This window comes from Zootoca vivipara, chromosome 5 (genome assembly GCF_965207765.1).
Source record: "Zootoca vivipara chromosome 5, rZooViv2.hap1.1, whole genome shotgun sequence".
Classification (NCBI taxonomy): domain Eukaryota; kingdom Metazoa; phylum Chordata; class Lepidosauria; order Squamata; family Lacertidae; genus Zootoca; species Zootoca vivipara.
The window spans coordinates 33,941,436-33,962,635 of NC_142588.1; the positions used below are offsets into that span (position 1 = coordinate 33,941,436).

The 21,200-nt window shown below is 41.0% G+C and overlaps 1 protein-coding gene across 10 annotated transcripts in view; it reads right to left on the minus strand.

Moving 5' to 3' along the window:
- The window catches only part of PLCE1 (phospholipase C epsilon 1), a 129,697-nt gene that overhangs the window by 57,814 nt on the left and 50,683 nt on the right, over positions 1–21,200 (minus strand). For 9 of the 10 annotated variants that reach the window (XM_035137908.3, XM_088670332.1, XM_035137906.3 and 6 more), the window contains 2 exons: positions 18,213–18,495; positions 5,823–6,139 (listed from right to left, as the gene is read on the minus strand). In XM_035137908.3, coding sequence (XP_034993799.3) covers positions 5,823–6,139; positions 18,213–18,495 — 600 coding nt within the window. Of the gene's footprint in view, positions 1–5,822; positions 6,140–15,087; positions 15,200–18,212; positions 18,496–21,200 lie in introns of those variants that run through there. The other variant, XM_088670336.1, reaches the window with a different exon arrangement.

Genomic DNA, 21,200 nt, shown 5'->3' on the forward strand with positions numbered 1-21,200 from the left:
GAATGAAGATTATTTTGCCAAGATTATCTAGGACATGTATCCAGTACAAACACCTAACTAGGAATATTACAACATTTTGATACATGGATTTTTGTAAGAGCTGTAATTGTCCCTGTACTAGAATAAGATCGACTGGCTAATTTGCTTGGAAGGAAAGGGATACCCTAACAAAGAACCTTCGCCGTTTTAATAGGATTATACATCACTTTAAATGTACTGTTCCAAAGAAGGGCTGGAAACAGTTTGATACTTGTACAAACATAATCTTTTCAAAAGGTTTCTGCAAAGCCAGCTAGGCATTCTAAAAATCCTGAACTAGCAGAGAGAAATATTTATTTACATTCCACTGCTGAAGCACAATGATAGTTTTTAAGACATCTCTATTTTCTGTTAAAAGACTAAAGTGGCAATTCTACCAGTCTACTCAGAAGTAAGTCCCACTGAGCTGACTGGGACTAATTCCCAATTAAGGGGGTACAGAACTGCAACCTATGGAACATACCCAAGATGGAAAGCAATAAAGATTGGGGGTGGGAGGGGGTGGAGGCCAAGCACCATGAGAAATGGTTGAAGGAGTTGTGTGTGCTTAGCCTGAAGAAGAGATGATTAAGAGGTGATACGATAGCCACCTTCAAATATTTGAAAAGAAATTACTTAGGCAATGGTCCAAATTTGTTTACTACTGTTTCAAAGAATAGGACCCAAACCAACACGTTCAAATTACAAGAAAAAGGAAGGTTTTTCTTTAATTCTTAGCACCTTTTATGCATGTTTCCCCCCCCCCCCCAATTTTCTCGGTTATTCAAATAAGGATAGAATTGAACTTACAATCTGCTAAGGGAAAAAGCACCGATTTTTCACTAAATTAATGTGGGGAGAGCTAAAACATTAAACCAATTCTCAACTGAGGACTACATGGAATAATGGAAGGCCGACACAAAAAGTATAATTTTTACAGTGCTGCTGGACAGCATTGAACCTTATCTGCCAGCTGAGAGCTAAAATGTATTTAAACTAGTCTAGAATTGGTAACAGCAGGGACCCAGGTGGCGCTGTGGTTAAACCACTGAGCCTAGGGCTTGCTGATCAGAAGGTCGGCGGTTCGAATCCCTGTGACAGGGTGAGCTCCTGTTGCTTGGTCCCAGCTCCTGCCAACCTAGCAGTTTGAAAGCACGTCAAAATGCAAGTAGATAAATAGGAACCGCTACAGCGGGAAGGTAAACGGTGTTTCCATGTGCTGCTCTGGTTTGCCAGAAGCGGCTTTGTCACACTGGCCACATGACCTGGAAGCTATACGCCGGCTCCCTCGGCCAATAATGCGAGATGAGCGCGCAACCCCAGAGTCGGTCACGACTGGACCTAATGGTCAGGGGTCCCTTTACCTTTACCTTTACCTAGAATTGGTAACGTGTACTGTCTGAATGGTTAGCCTTCAGGTTTCTAGTAGTTAACTATATGTAAAGGTAAAGGTAAAGGGACCCCTGACCATTAGGTCCAGTCGTGACTGACTCTGGAGTTGCAGCGCTCATCTCGCATTATTGGCCGAGGGAGCCAGCGTACAGCTTCCAGGTCAGCATGACAAAGCCGCTTCTGGAGAACCAGAGCAGCGCATGGAAATGCCTTTTACCTTCCTACTTGGAGCGGTACCTATTTATCTACTTGCACTTTGACGTGCTTTCGAACTGCTAGGTTGGCAGGAGCTGGGACCGAGCAACGGGAGCTCACCCCATTGCGGGGATTTGAACCGCCAACCTTCTGATCGGCAAGCCCTAGGCTCAGTGGTTCAACCCACAGCGCCACCTGCGTCCCTAAAATACTTGTACTGAGTAGCAGAATGTTTCCAGTTATCTGCACATTTCACCATTTACCTTCCTGCTGTAGCGGTACCTATTTATCTACTTGCACTTTGACGTGCTTTCGAACTGCTAGGTTGGCAGGAGCTATATGTAGCTATCAGTAAAAACTAGAAAGAAATGTATGCCATTTGCTCCTGGATATAACCAGTTATCCTTTTTTTCTGTACAAAAGCATACAATTTGTAAGACAGCTGCACAAGATATAAAAAAGTCATGCAGTATTTTCCTTCTGAATTTCTTGGTCAGCCATTTAGAGCATTATACTGACTTGATTTGATTAAAAATTCTACCCCAAGGGACAGCCCTCTGAAACATGAAGTGCCTTTGTCAGGAAGCAAAAACTATTAAGTAATATCAATTAGCACTAGCAATTATCAAAAATTTATGAAAAAAGCAGTGTTACATGATATGCCATTTGCATGCAATAATTGCGCAGTGGAAAAAAAGGACAATGGTATGAAATAGTTGTCTCCCATTAAGTATCAAGAGTCTGTCATCTAAACATTCATTCTGGCTCCCACAATATAAATATAGTGAATTATTTTTGCAGGCAATGCCAGAAGCCAGCAAGCAGTTACTGGTTTTCGCCAACCAAAGCATGACTCTTTCTGTAGGAATTTTCTTTCAAATAGATAAACAGTGATGGACAGAAAATCCCTGTTGCTAATGGAGTATGTATGACAGACATGTTGAACATGCAGCTAATATTGTAAATAATGTAAAGAATTGATATATCAAATTTCCCCCAAAATTGGAAATTACATTTAGCAAAAGCACATTTCACTATCTAGTATAGGCATCCCCAAACGTCAGCCCTCCAGATGTTTTGGACTACAATTCCCATCTTCCCCAACCACTAGTCCTGTTAGCTAGGGATCATGGGAGTTGTAGGCCAAAACACCTGGAGGGCCGCAGTTTGGGGATGCCTGATCTAGTACATAAACAGAAATAAAAAGTTTCTAATTTCTACTGCATTAACTGAAGTCTCAATGTACCATAATAAGCTTAGAATCTCAGCTAAAGCATCCGTGACAGACGGCCATCTAAACACTGCTTATAAACCTCCAAGGAAGGAGAGCAGACAAATTCCTGAGGGAGACCGTTCCACTGTCAAGCAGCTCTCACTGTCAGAATTTTTCTCTGTATGTTTAGTTGAAATGTCCTTTCTTGTAACTTGAAGCCATTGGTTTGAGTCTTACCCTTACCTTAGGTAAGTACGGTATTATGTGAAGCAACAAATGAGTAGCACCTCCAGGGTTCTTAGGGTTGAATCCAACTAAGTCATTGTGTGAACGGAATAACTTCTGTCTGAGCAACAGAACTTTGCCTCCTCTCCCCCTCAACATGTCTCTCACAACACCCCCAAATCTGATCCAGAGGATCCAGTTGCATGAGGAGAGGAGACAGAGGGGAAGTTTCACTATATGAATGGACAACCCTTAGATATTGCAAACCGTATAGGGGAGGTCCATACCTCAGTAAGAAAGGACCACGGCTCAGTAGCAGAGTACCTGCTTTTCATGCAGAAGGTCACTTGTTCAATCGCTGGCCTCTCCAAGTAGGACCAACCATTTTCCCAGTCTGAAACTCTTCGAGAGCAGCTGTTTTTCAGTACACAGTCTAAATAATACTGATATAAATGGTCTGACTTTGTATAAGGCACCTTCCTTTTTTCCTATGAAAATTACCTTATCTCAAAAGTAATATGTGAAAACAAAGGCTTAATATAGCAGAACCTTTAAAAATCAAATTTCTACACCCCTATGAACTGTTAAAAGTGGTGGAGTTTTCAAGTCAACGTTCGCCAACATACAGCATTGCTGCTGCTACTACTACTACTACTATTTAATATATCTATACCCCACCTTTTTCCCAAGTTCAAAAGTGTCCCATATTTTAAAAGAATCACAGGTTGTTAAGAAGAAAAGGAATGCCTTATTTCAGAATAGTACCCGAAGCTCTACTGAACTCTGAACACATTAGCATGTATCTTTTACTTCAGAGTACAAGGCTACGAAAGCCAAAAACAAAAACAAACAAAAACAAAACACAAAGACTTCAAAGAAAAGATCTATAGTGTTTCTGGTTTTATGGTTTTAACATGTTCCCATCGTATAATTGACCGACTGGCTTTTGTGATGAATGGATCATCTCCTTTGAACAAACCAGAGACAGTGGTATGAGATTGCCTTTGATTGTGGAAACAATGCAATAGAAAAATGGGGGAGATCACAAAACAGACGAAACAAGCAGGGAGTGGAGGGAGGGAGGAAGGAAAAAAAGAGGCAAAGTCTCAAAAATATACAGAAAAAATATGAAATTTAATCAAATGGTAAAATGCCAAATGCATTTCAATAAAGACTTTCTTCAGGATTTTCCAGTAAAGCAACATCTCTCCCACATGTTGCCTTATAAGGAAAAATGTTGCCTTGCTAGGAAAGGTGTATTTTTGTGCCCTCAAAAGTCTTTAAAGAACTACTTTGGGCATTTTACTACAGTGTTGCTATTGTTACAGTATTAAATTTCATTTCCCTCCCAATGTCATTTTGATGCTTTGTCCCTTCTTATTTTGCTCTGCTTAATCTTCTCATGGAAAATTACAGTAGCTGCTGTGGCTGATGAGAGGTAACATAAATGTCTCACCAAAAAAAAAAAGGTCGTGCATACAAAACTGAACATGTCTCCCATGCAAGTATCCCTTTAGACACTCTTCAAAAGAATATTGCCAGCTGGAAATGCAGATGACTCACACACATACCGTATATTCCGGCGTATAAGATGACTGGGCGTATAAGACGACCCCCAACTTTCCCAGTTAAAATATAGAGTTTGGGATATACTTGCCGTATAAGAAATACGACCCGGCGTATAAGACGACCCCCGACTTTTGAGAAGATTTTCCTGGGTTAAAAAGTAGTCTTATACGCAGGAATATACAGTAAATGATGGGAACTCCTGCAATGTCTGAAGGTGACTTATCATCCTTCAAGGGCTTTGTGTTCTACCCTCATCTCTTACTCTCCTCTCTCACTCTAAGCTTTTCTCATTAAAACTGGGGAAAGTGACTACAAAATAACAAATCAATGGTTAAAATGTATGTTATTCACAAAACTTTATCTAGTACAGTGGCTCTCGCTACTGTTGACTTAGCAAAGCAAAGAGTCTCTGTTGCAACAGAATGCCACCCCGAGTCAGTTCAGGACACCTGCTCAACACAATTAAGTTATACCACTGTAATGGTCACACTCAAAGCAATTAAGCATCTCCTTGAAAAATAATTGAGAAAAAGAAACTGGGCTAAGGTTTGCTGCACCAGAAAACTACTTAGAAAAACAGTGCAGCTTCTTGAAGAACAATCACAGCATATGAAAGTGCTTAATTAGTTTTCTCCGGATTATGGATAAATACATGTGAGCTGTTAATGTAATCTAGATACCCTCGTTTCATAATGCTGCATGCAAGACCACTAAGAAGATCATGTTTAGCCTGCGACAAAACAGTTCAGAGAATTAAGCAATGTGGCTGCTTTCCACAAGAGCATGAGTTTACAAGAAACCAAATAAACTAATTTCTTTAAACCACCAGGCTCCGATGGCAGCACCCAACAGGTCCCTAGTTCTAGACCAGCACTCAGCACGGTGGTGGCAGCTGCATCTAACCAACGTTTAAATTTCTCATAATGCCCATCACATAGCGTTGCTGTAGGGCACTGTGGAAAACAACAATGGCACCCTCAGTGCTACAATACATTAGGAGCGTTGTAGGAAATTGAAATCGCTGCTAAACCCAGCCACTGCTGCCATCTGCTACCACCAGCTAGTAAACCCGCCAGGTTAAGGGCCCCATCAGTAGGCCCTATGCCCAGGTTCCTCTCAAATACTGAAACAATGCACCTTTTACCCACTCCACAAACAAAGGATAAAATAAAACAACCATGTACATATGTAATCAAAATCCTCACCCTACCTCGTTGAATCTTGCCACCAAATCTTCAACAGCATTGTGTTCCTCATTTGGGGAAGAAAGAAGAGTTGCAGAAATAGAAGCCTTAAGAGTTGATAGTTTGCTCTGGCATTCAGCATTCCCCAAATCTCTGGTTAAGAAGCAGAGGTAGTCAATGGGCAGTACTTTTCTGTAGAGAGCCTGCTCCTGCTCAGTCAGAATACTAGCAACCTCCTCTGGAAACTGAATGAGATGCTGAAGTTCTACGAGTTCTTTGCTGACACCAGCTACAGTGGAAGCAAGGGCATTTGATCCAGCCATAGAGGAACTCAATTTTCGTTCTAAAAATAAACAAAATACAAAATTTTAAAAGAGGTAGATTTTCTCCTTCCACCTATTAACCAGAATTTCACAATAAATGCATGACATACTATGGGTTTTTTTTTAAAAAAAAACCACACTTAAATATTCTATTATTACAAGTGGATAGCACCTGAAGTTCCCTTTTCAATATCTATACTTCATTGTCCTCCAACACAGCTGCATAAAATTTCCTGTGACACAGGCAAATTACACTTTCAAGCAGACAGCATCAGTCTATGGATGATGAACCACTTTATCATCCGCTAATGTAGCAATCATGGCAGCTCACCAATTGATGACTGTTGCCAACTATTTCATATATCAGGCATAGGCAAATTCTGGCCCTCCAGATGTTTTGGGACTACAACTCCCATCATCCCTAGCTAACAGGACCAGTGGTCAGGGATGATGGGAATTGTAGTCCCAAAACTTCTGGAGGGCCGGAGTTTGCCTATGCTTGCCATATATGAAGGCTGTCAAACAGTAAGTTCAACTATGATGTCTACAACAGCAATATGAACTTACTTTCAGATGGGCAGTAAAATAATTGTATTTGCTTCAGAAATGGAAGGTTTTTTTGTTTTTGTTTTGCTCCAGGGTAACTCCCAAGTGGTATAAATAATTGATATTTACTCAGTCACTCTGCAGCACCAAGTGAAGATTCCCCCACTTCTGTGTCAAGGAAACTCACAAACACACCACAATATGACATCATCAAAATAATAGGGGGATGTGAGTAAAATTCCAATGTGAACAGGAAACTACAGTGAAGAATACTAAGTAAATAGTTGGGGTTCTGTGTGCCCAACCAAAAAAAATAGGCTTGGTGAACTGAGCTGGCTGAATTTTTCCTTAGTAAATATGCATAGTGAAACTAACAGAATTTTTGTACAGCAGTGTATGAGACTGTGGCTCTGAGAAGCTAAGTCAATCATTCTTCCTTTTACAATTTATTTGCTTGTGTACCTACAAAGCTACTACGATGAAACATACTACCATAAGACATAACTCTCCACTCCTAGATGCACAGAATCATGAAATGGAAAGCAATATAGGTAGGGAGACAGGATAGGAAACATAACAATGAATTTTAATGGCTACCACCATCCTCTCAATAAGACAGAGTTCAATGGAATAAACAACTCAGCACATCTGATCTAATGGAAACTCCAAATCAATGACAACAGAGTAACATTAGTTTAGGAAGATACAGGTAGGTAGCCATGTTGGTCTGCCATAGTCGAAACAAAATAATAATAAAAAATCCTTCCAGTAGCACCTTAGAGACCAACTAAGTTTGTTATTGGTAGGAACTTTCGTGTGCATGCACAAAGTGTATGCTCCTGCCAACCTAGCAGTTCGAAAGCACGAAGTGCAAGTAGATAAATAGGTACCGCTCCGGTGGAAAGGTAAACAGCATTTCCGTATGCTGCTCTGGTTCGCTGGAAGCAGCTTAGTCATGCTGGCCACATGACCCGGAAGCTGTACACCAGCTCCCTCTGCCAATAAAGCAAGATGAGTGCTGCAACCCCAGAGTCGTCCACGGCTGGACCTAATGGTCAGGGGTCCCTTTACTTTTACCTCTAGCTTGTTCCAAAGTCTTCCTCTGTAACAAACCTATTGAAATCCTTCCTCCAGAGCAAATCACCCTCTCTCTCTCAGCCTCTCTTACCTCACACGTTGTGAGGACAAAATCAAAACGCTACAGTTTGAGAACAAACAGGCCAAAGAATTCTGAAGATCTTTGAAAACAAAGCTTTTATCTTGGTCTCCAAATGGTACTCTTTGTCCTCATATGACTGCACCTTCAATTCATTCCTGTGATGAAAATCATAACATTGGAAGTGGTTATATGCCTGTCTTGTTGCAAGTTTAGACAAGAGCTTGCATAGCAGCTCACAGAAGCAAGTACTGGTGTCAGGCCACATCTGAACTTGACTAGAATCCTCTGCCCTCATTTAGACCACTAGACAGACCTAGAACACTAGTCTGTTCCCCAGAGGTTTTTATTTTATAATAGGCCTTTTAATCTGTATTATGGCAGCTTCCATTTAAAGGATTAGAGTTTGGTTTTCTAATAGGAACATTTCTGCTTGAAAAACTAAATTGGAGGCAACTGAGGTCCTACACCAAAGTGGTACCCATACAACTAACCGGCACCACTTGTGCCACAGGCTCAAGATAAATGCTCACAGTCACTTAAAAACCATTAGCATGCTTAAATGATACCACCACCACCCCCTAGGGTATCTAGAGGAGCTAATCTAATGACATTTTCATAACTAATTACTTCTGCTCTCCATTTTGGCAACCACATCATCCATAGCTTTTTCTACATTGTTGCTCAACATCTTGCTCCCAACTTTGTGAAATCTTGGTTGGTCTTGATAAAGGCTAGATACAATTTCTGTGCTCTTTAGCTACTACGGTATGACTTTTTCTGCCTCTCTTATTTTTCAAATCTCACCTGCCTCCTGACACTGCTTATAATTTTTGCCTTACATACTTTTATATCTGCATGTCAAGCTGCAAAGCCCTTCATTTTGCTTTTAAGGTAATTTTATAAATAAGCATTCAGCTTATACAAACTGTGTGACTTTTGTTAATTCTCCAAACCAAGCACACTCATATTGACCTTTCTGGGTCATTGCTGAATTCCACAACACCAATAAGGTAATTTGGTTCACTGCAGTCAGTCTATCTTACAAAACTATCCAGTAAAGATCCCAATACTAGTGATATACCTGTAAGATATGGGTTCATGGCCTTGTAACACTGTTCTTCCCTGAAATGTTCTATGCTACATCTGATTTGTCTGCCTAAATTTTCCAGTAAGATCTTCCTTTATACAGCGGAACCTTGGTTTACGACTACCTCCATTTACGAAAACCTCCGTTTACAAACACCGCGGACCCGGAGGTGTTTACATCCAGGTTCCGCGGCGTCGGATGCACAGATGGGACCTGCACAGTGCTTGCATGCGCAGAAGCGCTCTATCGGCGCTTCGCGCACGCGCATACATTTGCCCTCGGTGAGCAAACGCCTCCGCGGAACGGATTGTGTTCGCAAACCGAGGTACCACTGTACTTCTCACAATCTGCAATGTTTATCATTAACAAGACACTGTATTCATCTGTTGAAAATATGAGAAAAGCAAGCTTTGTTGCTGGAACCCAGTGGTACAGCTCTACTGGTACAATGGACTTCTGCGCATGCTATAGACCAGGGGTCCTCAAACTACGGCCCGCGGGCCAGATGCAGCCCAATTGGCCTCCCAATCCGGCCTGCCCGCTCTTACAGCGCGCCACTTCCAGATCGGAAAAAAGTGCCGAAAATCATTTGTGTGCATGTGTATGGGCCTCTCCCAACCCAGAAGAGGTCATTTCCGGTGCACTTCCAGGTCGGGGGGAGGCACTTCCGGGTCGGGGGGAGGCCCATACGCATGCGCACAAACGATTTTCGGCGATTTTTCCGACCTGGAAGCGCGCCACCGTGCCAGTAAGTGTGTGTGCGCATGCGCATGGGCGCACACTCCCCCACCCTGCGGCCTGCCGTGCGATTGGCGCGACGGGCACCGGTCCAAAGCCGGGTAAGTCTGGGGACCCCTGCTATAGACTCTCATCTCCTCCAACCAACAACATGCCCTCCAAATCAGTTCCACAGTTGCCAAAGGAGAGGACATGGAAGTCCTGGCATGCCAGCAGAACTGAGGGTGCACCAACTTTCGTTTTCATGCTTTAAAGTTATGTTTCTTCAAGATGCTGCTGCCAATTTTTTTTATAAAAAAAATCCTTATGCTTTGCAGGCTGTGCAAATATTTTAAAAGACTAATTCTGAATGAAATGCATAAGAAAGTAATCTCTCCAAGAACAGCCTACTGTTATAGATAGATAGATAGATAGATAGATAGATAGATAGATAGATAGGTAGATAATTTATTACGGTCAGAGACCAGCATATAAAACACACTTGGGGGTACAATCCCAAAAGGAACACAAACATTTAAAACATTGAACAACAGGTAAATTTAATATTTATAAATGCGATAAGTGTAGACACACTAAAAACTTTGAGATAAGCTACCGCAGAGACATGACCCAGAATCACCCGAGGGACCGAGTTTGGGGATTTTCTTGATGAACTAGTTTGGATCAGGGGATGGTCTGTGCCTACAGATCTGTACACAGAATCTGGCGACCATCGGATCGTCTTTTGATCTTTGCCTAACAGGAGACGATCAATTTTTTGCTTTTCTGGGAGGTCAGCGAGCCTCACTAGCAGGGGGTCAATGGTCTCACTATGTGCCTTTTCATAAAAGGGACATCTAAAAATTAAGTGCTCTGGGCTTCCTATCTCCCCCAATGAACAGGCACAAATTCTCTGAGCATATGGGATTTTTTAAAAGGATCCTTCCAGGACCAGCGAGGGCAAAGCCGAGCGTCTAGCCTACTGTTTTGTATTAAGAAAGCCAGGATTTTGCTTGTTTTTAATGTTAGTCAAGTCTGCATGGACATACTGGGGACAAACAGGTTGTTCCAGTCTGATACACTATAAAATAACTTCTCTCAAGTGAGGACTGTAGGAGGGAGGGAGGGAGGGATATTTGCTCTCATAACTAACTCTTAGGTCTAATCATGCCATCTAAAAACAAAGAAAAATTACCTCAAGTTGTCGCTTGGACTGTTCTGAATCAGTCGGCCAGCAAGTTGCAATTAGTCCATGCTTGCCTAACCCTCAGTCAGAAAGCAATAGTTTAATGTCCTTGCCTTTTTAAAGTATCCACATAACTTACACATTATTATGTTATCTGAGAAATCCCATGGGATGAATGTGTCTCAGGCTTATAATTGCTAGTTACCCCCCCCCCAAAAAAAGGCACAATGAAGGATTAAAAAAACCCTTTTTTGGCTGGCCTCATTCTCTAGTTCAGCTCTAATGTCATTTTTGTGGCTGGAGAATTTGTATGTAATTTATATAAGTTTCCCTCTGTATGAAAGCCTGGGAATTTTTTAAAAACACATGAGAGTGTGTGAGCCAAGATTTTTTTTTATTTTTCTTGTAAGCTAGGTTCTCAATACTGCATCTCTGCTCTGTCATTTCCCCTCCTACACACTGTCTGTGTTCGCTAATAATGACTGCATATCAGGGTTTTATTTATTCCTATACCTTAGCCTTCATAAACTTGGCTGATGGCCTCCAGTTGCTGGCTGGCGCTGATGTAGAGTTGTAGTCCAAAACATCTGGTGAACACCAGCCAGTTTGGCAAAGGCTGCTCTATATATCAACAGAGGAATTCACTATTTCTTACAATCTTTACATTAAAAAATCTAGTTCATCAATGGTTGTTTTTTCTTTTCTTTTTACCCTGCACACATCACCATGTTTTACCGTTCTATTTAGTGAAGTACATTGGTCACATGTTTCAGATCATGAGAGTTGGACATTTCAAGAAATTGTAATAAAATTTTCAGAAAGCTAGTATATTTAACCTGAACTTTGGTTTCAGCATTGTTGCCTGCTATAATAACTCCAACCTAGATGGTCTCGGCATAATTGCTTCTCATATTAAACCAAAGCAGTGCAGAAGAAGCTTGTAGAATTGTGACCCAGATTTAACATTTTTTTTCAATTATTTAAAAATTGCTCCATACAACAGTCAGAGATAATGAGGCACAGCAGTGTGGTAATAGCAATTCACACACTAAAAAAAGAAGTAATGGTGAAAGTCAAGCTCTTCCTGCAGAGTTGAAAATTGCTTTGCCTAATTGTTTTGTGACCCCATTTTATAAATGATGTGATATAGTGCCTATTATATGAACAAAACGTCTTGGGAAAACTGAGCAATATAATACAAAGGTGGAAAGGCAACCCAGCACTTTCTTTGAAGGTCACTTGGCATTGCCTTACGGTTATGGCCCCTAAACGGGAGATTAGTCAACTCTGATCTATAGGGTGTTTCTGAAAGGTGCTGCAACAACTTACCTCACCAAAAATTAATTTTAATAATCAAGACTGTATCTGTTTCAGCGGTGTCTCCTTTTCTATGGGGCTCTAGGATGCAGAAAGCTGAACACCCCACCCTCCAGCAACTTCATCCTTATATCCTAAATTTTTTTGTTCATCTCCTAACAGGATACAGAGAGTACATCAGTCCAGGGGCTCACCGGGGCTAGAATTCAAGATCTGGTCCCACAGCCAGGCAATATATGTCACTCAAAAAGAACTAACTAGATGAATATGTGTTCTACCTGCTTCAAGTCTTTGAACATACTCATAAAACAAATTTAGGAACTGAAGTCTCCCTTCCCAAAAAAACCTATTTCCGCTAGCTTCTTCTACTAACCTCTGCTGCCTTTTCTCCACCACTTATTTCCTTTGTCATGGCACCAATTTGGAACAACCACAAATGTGTGCCTACTCTGCAGGTGCATGGTGTATTTTAAGAGGCTGTTGTACAGAAACCAAACAGTGTAGCTTCCTTTTGTTAATTTTACTGACTTCATCAATGCCAAAAAAAAGGTAATTTTCAATACTTGGTGATTTTCTTTGATCTTCTGTCATTTGCAAGGTGTTCCAGAAAATAGAATGGGTGGGAAGGGAGAGTTACAGCTTCCTTATTAATTCAGCAGCGCTTCTGTTCACAGAGCCTCTCCTCTTCCCAGAGGGGAGGGGTTGTGAGCAGGAATAACTTCCCACGCTTGCAGGGGTGTGTGGCCGGTCCCCCTGCATCACTGGAGTCCTGGGCCTACGTCATGCCCCCTAGCCAGCCAATCCAGCTGGGTGAGGGGCATGGTTTAGCCGCATTGAAACAGCCGCTGGCCCACAAGGTCTTCCTTGTTTTGTTCCTGCTTCCTCGGATCTGTTCACAGCTGATTTAGGTTTATTCCTTGAATGGAATCAAAACTTTTATACTGAAGAAGTTTGACTACTACGGTACTCATCCTGAATCCTGCAAGGGTAAATAAATGCTTGTTGTATGCGGCACTTGAAGCAGAGAAACAGTGGGTTTGGACAGACTCCTCTACCACATTTCTCCTGTAAATCCTCTTCTCATAATGTTATTTTACTTTGAGAAAAATGTTGGGGCACCATTACAAGCAATGTAATGTGCAATGTGAGCTTGCCTCCACTGAGTAAAGTAGAATATTATAATGGCATTTCAACTGATGTGGGGACTATTTTACTGGAAAACAAAATGCTTTAGTTTTGTTTTATCAATCAGATTTTTATACTGCCTTCCAATATAAAATTATCAAGGAAATTCACAAAGTTTAAATAGAGTAAACATACAATAAAATGTTTTCAAATGTTTCTAATGGAGTTATGTTTCTACTAAGGTTATTATTGCACTAGTGAAAAGAAAATAATAAATAGCATTTAGCTTTCCCATTTAAGATGACGTTTCCTGTGCACACAAATGTGAAAAACTATCACAAACCATAGGGCAATTAAAATTAGCCTAACTTTTATGATCTCTTGTCACAATGACATCTGTTGGTGATATTATATAAGTATTATATCATGCCATTCAAGTCTTAAAACCGGACAGCTATTATTAGCCATCTTTCTGGAATCCCAAAGACAGTGCCAGTAATTCTGTAACACAACAGCTATGTAATTGAGCTTAGTGACTCAATACAGTCATCTTGATCCTGATCCTCCAGGGCATGGTTTGGATGTTCAAGAACATGCTGCAGGATCAGATATTCCCCCATTCACTCCTGCTTCCCTTCCCTTCCCCCTTCCGCAGCTTACATAACCAATGATGTCCAAATGGAGCAAATTATGGTTAGAGCCAAACAGAAATTATCTGGCATGTGAGAGAATTCGTGAGACTACCTTGAAACATGACTTGAAGGACCGGAAACATATGAACTGGGCAGTGATTGTAACAGAAGGAATGCTTCAAGTGATATCTAAACCCATTATTCTTAAGGCTTGCATTACCTACAAATGTTAACATTTGTGCCCACACCGCAACAAACAAGATATTAAGGGAGTGAAAATGTGTCACTAAGAATTGTAGCAGTGTGAAATGGAGAGAAATTTGATTCAGTTCATACTTAAGGCAAATATATCCAAATTATCATTCCTGAAACAATATGTGGACTGAAACTGAAGCTTTCAAATTTGCAGTTCTCTGAATTTTGCAATGTTGTTCTCCAACCAAGTAATATGTACCAAAATGTATATACAAAGTAAAGTGTGCATAAAATGCATTATATGAGAGAAAATTGCTTGCAAATGTATACGCTGGGCAAAATTGCATAGGAAAAAAATGTGCATATTAGGAGAAATTCATGCTAAAATGGTGAAGGGTTTATATGAGAACTTATTAGAAAAAGAATTTGCAAATTAATATGGAAACATAGAGAACTGAACTTAAGGTTAGAAAAATGAGAAACTGAAATTGACAGTATCACCCACCCCTAGTTTTGAAGTCAACTGCAACTGTATAAGTCAGCCCTTGTGATTAAATACTTGCAAATTATTCCAAATAACATTTGTTTGTTAGCAAAGAAAACATGTTTTATCAGTTAACTTGATTTTCTGAACGAAACATCCAATGAGAGTTAGCAACACCTGTAGAAAATGGCTAAACAACATTACACTTACAGTAGAGGAATGTTGAGGCTCATGCATTTCAATGTTTACCTATATTAGGTGCAAGTGTCACCTGTTTGCTTATTTTTAAGCATCAAGGCTGTGATCTGAAAACCATGAATTCACTAACAGACGACTAAGAAAAAGCAAATACTGTATCTATATGTCAGGTGTTCCTTTCCATGGAATGGAAACCTGTACACAGGTCACAGTACATGACAGTAAAAACAACCTCTTCTTATCTCCATCTCAGAAACATATTTTTTTTTCATTTTAAATTTAAAAGTCAGTGGCATATAGGCCATAGGAACATTAATCTTACCAGTAAACAGAGTTGCTCTTTTGATTTCCTACTTAAATTCCAGAAGGGCCGATAATTTCAAAAGCAGAAGAATATCACATACTGCACTTGTTTGTCCTAGCTGTCAGGAACAGCTGCTCAGTCTGAAAGTACGAACTGTCAAAATGCACAACTAGCATGCTTTCTTTAAGCCACAAAGAAGACATGCAAAAAGGTCAGGTTACCCACTTCTCAGATAAAAACTGAAACGCTAAGAATTCAACGGGAGTTATTTTACATTTAAGGACAGGTAGACATTCCTACTAAGAGAAGCAATCCAATCTACATGAAATCCAAGTCTAAGTATTTGTAAACGTGTTTGACAGTGCAATTGTATATACCGTACATGCCCAATCAGAAGCATGCCCCTGTGACTACAATGAGACTACTCCCAAGTATGGGTGTGTCGGATTAAAGTCTTAGTCACACACACAAAATGAAAACACTGACACCTCATGGAAATCAATGGGACTTAGGCTGCAATCTTATACAGTACCCACTTACCTGGGAGAAAGTCACTGAATTGAATGGGACGTACTTCTGAGTAAACATGTAGGATTGCGCTCCAAGAGCATATCTTGGAACTGCACACCTTGTAATCAATAATACTAAATTGATCTTAACATACAGGCAATAAAATATTTTAAAGCAGGGGGTGTCCTAACCTGTAGACTTCAATATGTTGTTTAATTATAGCTTCCACCATCTCTGGTTGTTCACCACTGGACACAACTTATCCAACCCTCAGTAAAAGATGCATTATAATTATTTCATGTCTAATTCATACTGGTAAATTGATTTAAATCAGCATTCATAATGTTATTTCTGTGTTTGAAAAAAAGGCATCTAGTTTCCATGAGTACAGAGTTGTTTTATCAAGTATTCCAAAATGTCTTTTGAACTCATTATTGGTTTATGAAAAAAGCTTTAAAGACATATGAAGATGAAAATACAGTCTCATAAAGGAGAGTTGCAGAGATTCACACAGAATACATCATTAATTTTAGGGCTTGTTCACATAGGATATTATTTAACTGTTAATGCGTAAAGGAGTGCACATCTGCACATATTTGAATTTGTATATAAGAAGCAACTTCAGTCTTTTCCATTCATACTAGTAGGTATCCCCTTTCTAATTTGTTGATTCTATTACACCAATTAAGTACCGACAGAGCATTCATGCAAATAGTTTTGTGAATATATCCGTTCCTCCATTCAGGAGCACACCAGAAATAGTTATGAGCATGGCTGGAAAACAAATGAGAACACTAAGGAATTAGTAGCCATTAAAATGGAAGTAACAGAAAGTGATGATTGAAGCCAGCTGCCCCAAAATACCGAAATAAATGATATGCAGCCCTGAGTGCAGCACTTTGGAGCCTGATTCCCCACCTTATCAGGTTATCCCCATATCTAGAAAGAGATAATCACCTCCTTTGATCATAGGGTTAGGAAACAGCAAACAAGGATATCACTACATAAGAAATATTTATTAAGTTATATCTTAATACGCTTAACAAGTGCATGATAGATGTTTGAGGTTGTAGAATCATTGATTTGTAGATCCAATATTAAGAAAGGCGATTTGAGTATGGAAATTGAAATGGAAGGACAGAGAGAAGCTCAGAAACAGATGACAGTCATGTTGCCAGAGCCCAGATCCTGCTTATCTGCCACAAAAATGCTGTCAGAAGGGGGCAAGTTGTGTGCAATAAACAGCAGAAAAGGATTGCTTAACTGCGGCCTCCCTTGCACTTCCAGGGTTCTAGACCTGTGTTTCTATTGCAAAATCGTGGCAGGGGGGGGAGAGAGAAGGTGCAGGAGGAGAGGATGGAGAAGCTGTAGCAAATTGGTGAATAATGTAAGAAGCATTATTCACCCACTAGTTTTCCCCCACAGATTGCCTCCTTACAACCTCCTTTGCAGTGCAAAAGCTGCAGTCAAGGTATGGAAACATAGCTTAGCCATGTAATATGTAGTTCAAGCCTTAGTAATCTACATATTTCTTTCACAAAACAAAGAGTAAAGAGCAAAGTATATCTAGGTCATTTTGTACATCAATGCATTCAGCCATCTACCACGGAGGTACTTAAATATAACAATATTCATCCATCACAGCTTCCTGTTAACAATCTATGTACTAAAAATGGAAAATGTATTTATTTGATCCCTGTTTTTAGAAATCTTTTGACAAAAGACCCGCTAACATTCAGGAACATAAACAATCTTGGCTATCTGATACAGAGACAGAAATATATTTTGAGTGTATCCAAAACAGTTATGACCTGCTCTGTTCTTTAACTCCAAACTCATTAGGGCCTGCTCTAACCCCCGCTACTTCCCCTAATGTAAGCATATTTGAAACACAGTATCTTTATATGGTGGTGTGTTGACATTATAATCTAAAGTGTTTTACAATCCTTAAAAGCAAGAAATTCTAGATGTACACCTACACACTTCTAACCTACTCAACAATGCAATGGCATGACTTGCCCTACATAGAAACCAGGATAGTTCACCCATGGACTTTTAGCTTTAGTGTATGTGCAATACGTTTGGGGTCATTAAGGAAAAGACTGCAGAGCATAAAAGCATAAAAGCAAAATCAAGCTGCCTGCTGAACGGTAATCAATGGACATTATCTGATTATGTCATCTCAGCCTTTGCATGTGATGCTTATGCTAGTGTTCTGAGCATTTCTTGTCCCCCCACAAAAAACCCCACTTCCAAGTCTCCAATTAAAATAAAACTACAAAAAACAGTAGAATCTCCTTTGTAAGCAGAGAATTATACAATCTTAATTCTGGAATGTGAAAGCCTTTGGCTCCCATGTAAGCGAATTAAAAACGTTGGGTCTACTGCTTAAGAGTAGACTCATTGAAATCAATGGGACTACTCTAAGCATGACTTAAGTCTGGATCTGACCCACTGATTTAACACACATGTAATTATTTAAATATATACAATGTTATTTTGAATTCTTAGAACTCGGGGATAGCATACAATCAATCCAATAAGTTTATCGTCTCCAACTTGGAGAAAAACTTGAGGCCGTAGGAGCCCCCCATTGCCACACTGTCAAAGATTATTAAACTTCCCTTAATTACCTTTTAGCATGGTCTTTCCAGTTGATCCTCCTAAAATATTTAGAGTACCACTTCTAGCTCCCAGTGACGTGGTTGCTTCTAGTAGAGCCCCAGTGATGAAATTGGAAAGGGAAGTCCTGCGTAAAGTAGCACAGTATTCAGGAGCTCCTTGAAAACATGGTGTTACGCAAGGGCCGTTGCCTCTGCACCGCCAATCTGCATGGTGTTGAGGTGTTAGTGGTTCCCTCACAGGGTTGCAAAAGTATTCCGAAGAATCTTCTGTTCCTTTTACTGACCTGAAGATCTGTGAAACACAAAGAGAGAGAGAGAAAATTAATTTAATACATAGTAGAAGAACAAATAATCTATTAAAATGCTGGCCTTACGTATTGCACTAAAACATTATTTGAATCAAAGGTTATTTGATCACGGCTGTAAATGAAATGAAATGAAAATCATTATTGCAAGAACAATAGACTGAGGTGGTCTCTCTGTAGCAAAAGGGGGGTTTTAAAGGAGGATTTGAAGAAAGTGAGAGGTGGCTGAAGGAAAAAAAATCCCAGCATAAACAAACATCAGGAGAGAACAGATAGAGTTGTTTGAGGAAGTAGTCTCTCTGAATGTACCTGTGAGATGCTGAGGAGTCGAGTAGGAGGAGTGGAGGTTACAGGAGGTAAGAACAGAAAAACAGGATGTGACAAACCTGAGGAGACTTTTGAAAGTAGCGACAAGGAGTTTGGAAGCATGCAGGAGGGAACAGGAAACCTGTGCAGGGATCTGAGGAAGGGCTTCACATTGGCTAAGTAACAAGCCAGGTAAATGATTTTAGCGACAGGATTCTGGAGACTTGAATTAATGACCACTTGTTTTATGCTTTTTAACACAGCTACCATAGCTGCCAAGTTTTTCCTTTTCTCGCGAGGAAGCCTATTCAGCATAAAGGAAAATCCCTTTAAAAAAGGGATAACTTGGCAGCTATGAGCTACCGGTAGGACTTAATGGCACTAGGCATTTTTATGGGCGTAGTCTCTAAAATGACACATCACGCTCTTGTTGAACATAGAGGCCTGAACTCCTCCTAGTGTCTCAAAAACCCTAGGCTTAAAAAACAACAACACTAAAATCCTAAATTGCTTCCAATAGAAGGGTTTTCACAACAGAGGAGTGCTACTCCTTCAACTTGTGCATTTCAACATACTCGTTTATATAAAATATCACTGTCTTATGGTATATTTCAAGAACTGATCATTAGTGCATTTGTTAATGTATAAAGTCAACAGTTTCTGTAAGTCCTGCTTTCTTCCATTGTCTGATGGACAGAATTGATCTGCCAACTGAGGATAGCAGTGTCTGTATTTTGTTGAAATGGACTGCGGCCCACTAAAGCCCACAGTGTGTGTGTGTGTGTGTGTGTGTGTGTGTGTGTGTGTGTGTGTGTATAGTCTTCAAGGAGCCACAAGTCCCTTCATTCTTTATAAAATAAATAATTCAGAATGTATTTGCAAAGTCACCCCTAGATACTGTACTGTTATTTAGTAAGCTGGAAGACAGCATTTGTGACACATAAGGTTGAGACAACCTGACTTTTAAAGATTATCTTTTTACTGCAGAGCAGAAAGTAAGGTCTCTGGTCAACCAGCAGAATTAATCATATTCTTAATTATTGCAAGATAATATATAGGGGTGGACTAGCCACATGGATTTGGAAACCTTTGAATAACAGAATGCTGAAAAGCCACATCAGAACTCATCTACTTTCTGAAATTTACACTACTGTATTTTCATAATATTTAATTTTGTTCTGTAAGTCAATTGTAGAGCAACAATATTTTCCCATGGTGGCTTTCATCATTTTAAATAATTTAGAACTATATACTGTACAAAGTAATCAGAATAATAACAAAAGTAGTTCTAAACACTTTTATTTCACTTACTTCTTTTCAATATAGCACAGTCATACTGGTACAGTCATACCTCGTGTTGCGTCCGCTGCGGGTTGTGTTTTTTCATGTTACGAACGCGGCAGACCCAAAAGTGTTTACTTCTGGGCTCCGCCACATGTGCAGAAGCGCTGTATTGTGCTTTCACGCATGCGCAAAAGCTCAGCTTGGGTTGTGGACATTTCTGGGTGCAAACGGCACCCTGGAACGGATTGGGTCCGCAACCCGAGGTACCACTGTATAAGAAAAAGACAGGATGCAGAGCAGAAGTCTCCTACTAGATCACTGATGGCGAACCTATGACACGCGTGTCACCACTGACACGCATAGCCATTTTAGGTGACACGCGGCCACGTGCCGAGGTGAAACAGGTATAGGGCAAGTGAGAGCAACTTAAGGGCAGCACAGCTTCAGCCGCTGCCAGCGAACATGCTCGGCAGCTCCGTGACGCTCTCTCTTTCCTCCCAGCACCAAGAAGGGCGGCGCATGCCTTGGGCGCGTCAGCAACCTCGCCTAGCCAATCCCCCTCCGTGTTTTTCAAGGCGGCGGCTGGATTGGTTGATGCGACCGCTTTGCACAGGTGCTGGGGATTGGCTGCCCAAGAGCAGGCTGCGGAAGGCGGCACCGTCAAGCGCTTCGTGGAGGGAGAGATCGGACTTTGGCGCGTGTGCCCCTGCTGCTGCTGCTGGCCGCACTGTGGGGCAGGGAAGCGCTCCCAGCTCAGGGGGTCCTGAGGCCGCCGCCACTGCCATCGTCGCCAGCAGCACCGCTGCCACCGTCCTCTGCCTCCACTGCGCCCAGTGCCCAGCGGCCACGACGCCGCACCCGCCCTGGGCAGCAGCGGTTCCCCTGACGGCGAGGAGGCGCGGAGCAGCAATGCGAGTGGGGTGGGCAGCGTGGCCACCACCGTGCCCGCCCTGCCTGAGCGCAACCAGCTCATGACCCAGTGCGCCCTCTCGGTTCTGGTCCTGGCCAGCACCGCGCTCATCGTCTCTATTTCATCATCCAGACCGTGCGACTTCGTCCCCAGAAATAGGTAGTTTTCATTTCCCCTTATTTTCAAGCCTAA